Source organism: Scaptodrosophila lebanonensis, unplaced genomic scaffold (genome assembly GCF_003285725.1).
Source record: "Scaptodrosophila lebanonensis strain 11010-0011.00,11010-0021.00 unplaced genomic scaffold, SlebRS2 tig00000024-arrow-pilon, whole genome shotgun sequence".
Classification (NCBI taxonomy): domain Eukaryota; kingdom Metazoa; phylum Arthropoda; class Insecta; order Diptera; family Drosophilidae; genus Scaptodrosophila; species Scaptodrosophila lebanonensis.
The window spans coordinates 11,353,032-11,355,110 of NW_022060538.1; the positions used below are offsets into that span (position 1 = coordinate 11,353,032).

The window sequence follows — 2,079 nt, forward strand, 5'->3', positions numbered from 1 at the left end:
TTCGTTTAGGTAAACAAAAAAAAAAAACAAAACAAGCAACAACAACAACAAAAAGTGATTTCAAATTATTGCTATTTGAATTTTTTCCACCACTGAGAGCCGCAAGCAAATAAAAAGAAATGCGGCCGCGCGACAATAAAAGCAAAACGAAAAAAAGAAAAGAAATATAAATACTGAACAGCAAAAACAAATGATTTTATGGCCACAACTTAAGTGCTCAATTTTTAATTGTTTGACGACACTGATAAGTAGCCGAGGCAAGCGGCAGACAAGAAAATCAGCGAAAGAGGCTGAGGAGGAGGCAAGAATTTCAGAGCAGGCGCTTTTATGGCACCCCAAAGTTCAATCAAAGCTGGCAGTTGGCAACTAGCGTTAAATTAGAGGCACAGGTTGGACTCATTAAGCAATGCCCAGACGTATCATAAAAAAAAACCGAGCCAATAATTATAAAATAGAAACTGTGAAAATAAACATTATATATATTTGGAAAAAGTTAGTTTTATTGCATAAATTCATTTCGATTGTTAATTTCTTTTCACATTTTAACGCACCACCTTGATGTCGATGTTGAAACAGCAACGTTTGCCGCTCACCGCATCCTTGAGGGCCCAGCGTATGGTGTAGGCACTGGTTGGGAATTTGGGCTCGATGGGCACCTGTAAGGTATAGGTTTGCTGCACTCCACTCTTCACCGGACATGGCGTAGCCTTGCAAGCGTCCCGCTCCAAAGTAACCAACGGCAGGTGCTCCGTCTCGCTCTTCACCCACACCAGTGTAGCATCCAACTTATCCGCATCGAATTTGGGCGTAAAGTCAAAACTCATGATCGAGTTCTTGCGTCGTTTTATGTGGCAGGCTGCATTATTGGCCGCCTGTGGACACGGATCCACACGCACCTGGTCAACCGTACAGCTATCCACGCTATCGTCGCAGTTGCTAAAGTTCACCACCTCCCCACTCGACACAGCGATCAGGAGCAGCAGGAGCAAGGACAACGGCAACGACAACATGACGACAACGTCTGAGTGACTGCTCGGGAAGCTTAAGACTGAATGCCTTGAGTCTCGGCTCAAGCGGCTCACTTGTCATTTGCTTATCATCCCAGAAATATGACCTGCAAATCGCAGGGGTGCTCTCTATTGGCGATAAGCATCGTAATTAGTGCGTCCCAGCTAGAGGGTTACTGCCCCGCTGCTTAGCCCAACGATGCGATAAGCAAGCATGTGCTGCCAGACATGATACGATAAGCACAGTGTATAGTGGTTCAAAATCATTTCTCAAAATTAACAAACCACACATATGCATACATATACACACATTCTTCAGGCAAATTAATTTATTTCGTTTTGGTTCAAAAACAATCAGTTGAATACACAGGGATAACGAGACGAAAGGTTTGAGCAAGCCGGAGAAAAAATGCATGACTTTTAAGCGATAAAAGCAGCATTGAACTTATGAAGTCATCAAAAACAAAATGCATTTGCTCATCGAAAGACAAGCATTATAATACTTATATAAAGTTTTGATTCAGAACTGAATTTTTTCAAATATGAAACACATTCTACCGATTGCAGTGTTCTGTTACGAGTATTATTATGAACATAATACAACTACTTGTGAGCTTATAACAACAATCGAATTCTTCTATAACTCCACTAAATTCGATTTTCCAAAATATTGCGCTTCTTAAAATTGAAGAAAAATAATTAGGAAATATTAAGAATAACATTTTTAAATAAAGGTCAAACAAAATGAGACAAAACATAAGGCTATAAAAAAATTAAAAGACTTTTTATTTTTTTGAAATCAATAATACTTAAAAAATTGACAAAAATAATTTACAAAAACAAATTGACAAAAACCTAATCAATTTACAGAAGCATGATAGAAAAAATGTCAAGGCTACCATAAAATTTAATAATTTTCCAGCCTAGAACAGATTTTTAATAAACTTTATAAAAAATATATTAAAAAAATATATAATAGTATGAATTATACTGCAATTATCAACAAATTATATTAATTCCATTCATTACTTATTTTAAATAATTATAATATTTAAAATTAAAAAAAAAACAT

At 36.7% G+C, this 2,079-nt stretch overlaps 1 protein-coding gene across 1 annotated transcript; it reads right to left on the reverse strand.

Moving 5' to 3' along the window:
• Positions 1 to 459: 459 nt before the first annotated feature.
• Positions 460 to 1,042, reverse strand: LOC115621220 (MD-2-related lipid-recognition protein-like). The gene has a single exon (XM_030514804.1). The coding sequence runs from the start codon at positions 1,008 to 1,010 to the stop codon at positions 543 to 545; it is 468 nt and encodes a 155-aa protein (XP_030370664.1). The 5' UTR covers positions 1,011 to 1,042; the 3' UTR covers positions 460 to 542.
• Between the last annotated feature and the right edge of the window lie 1,037 nt (positions 1,043 to 2,079).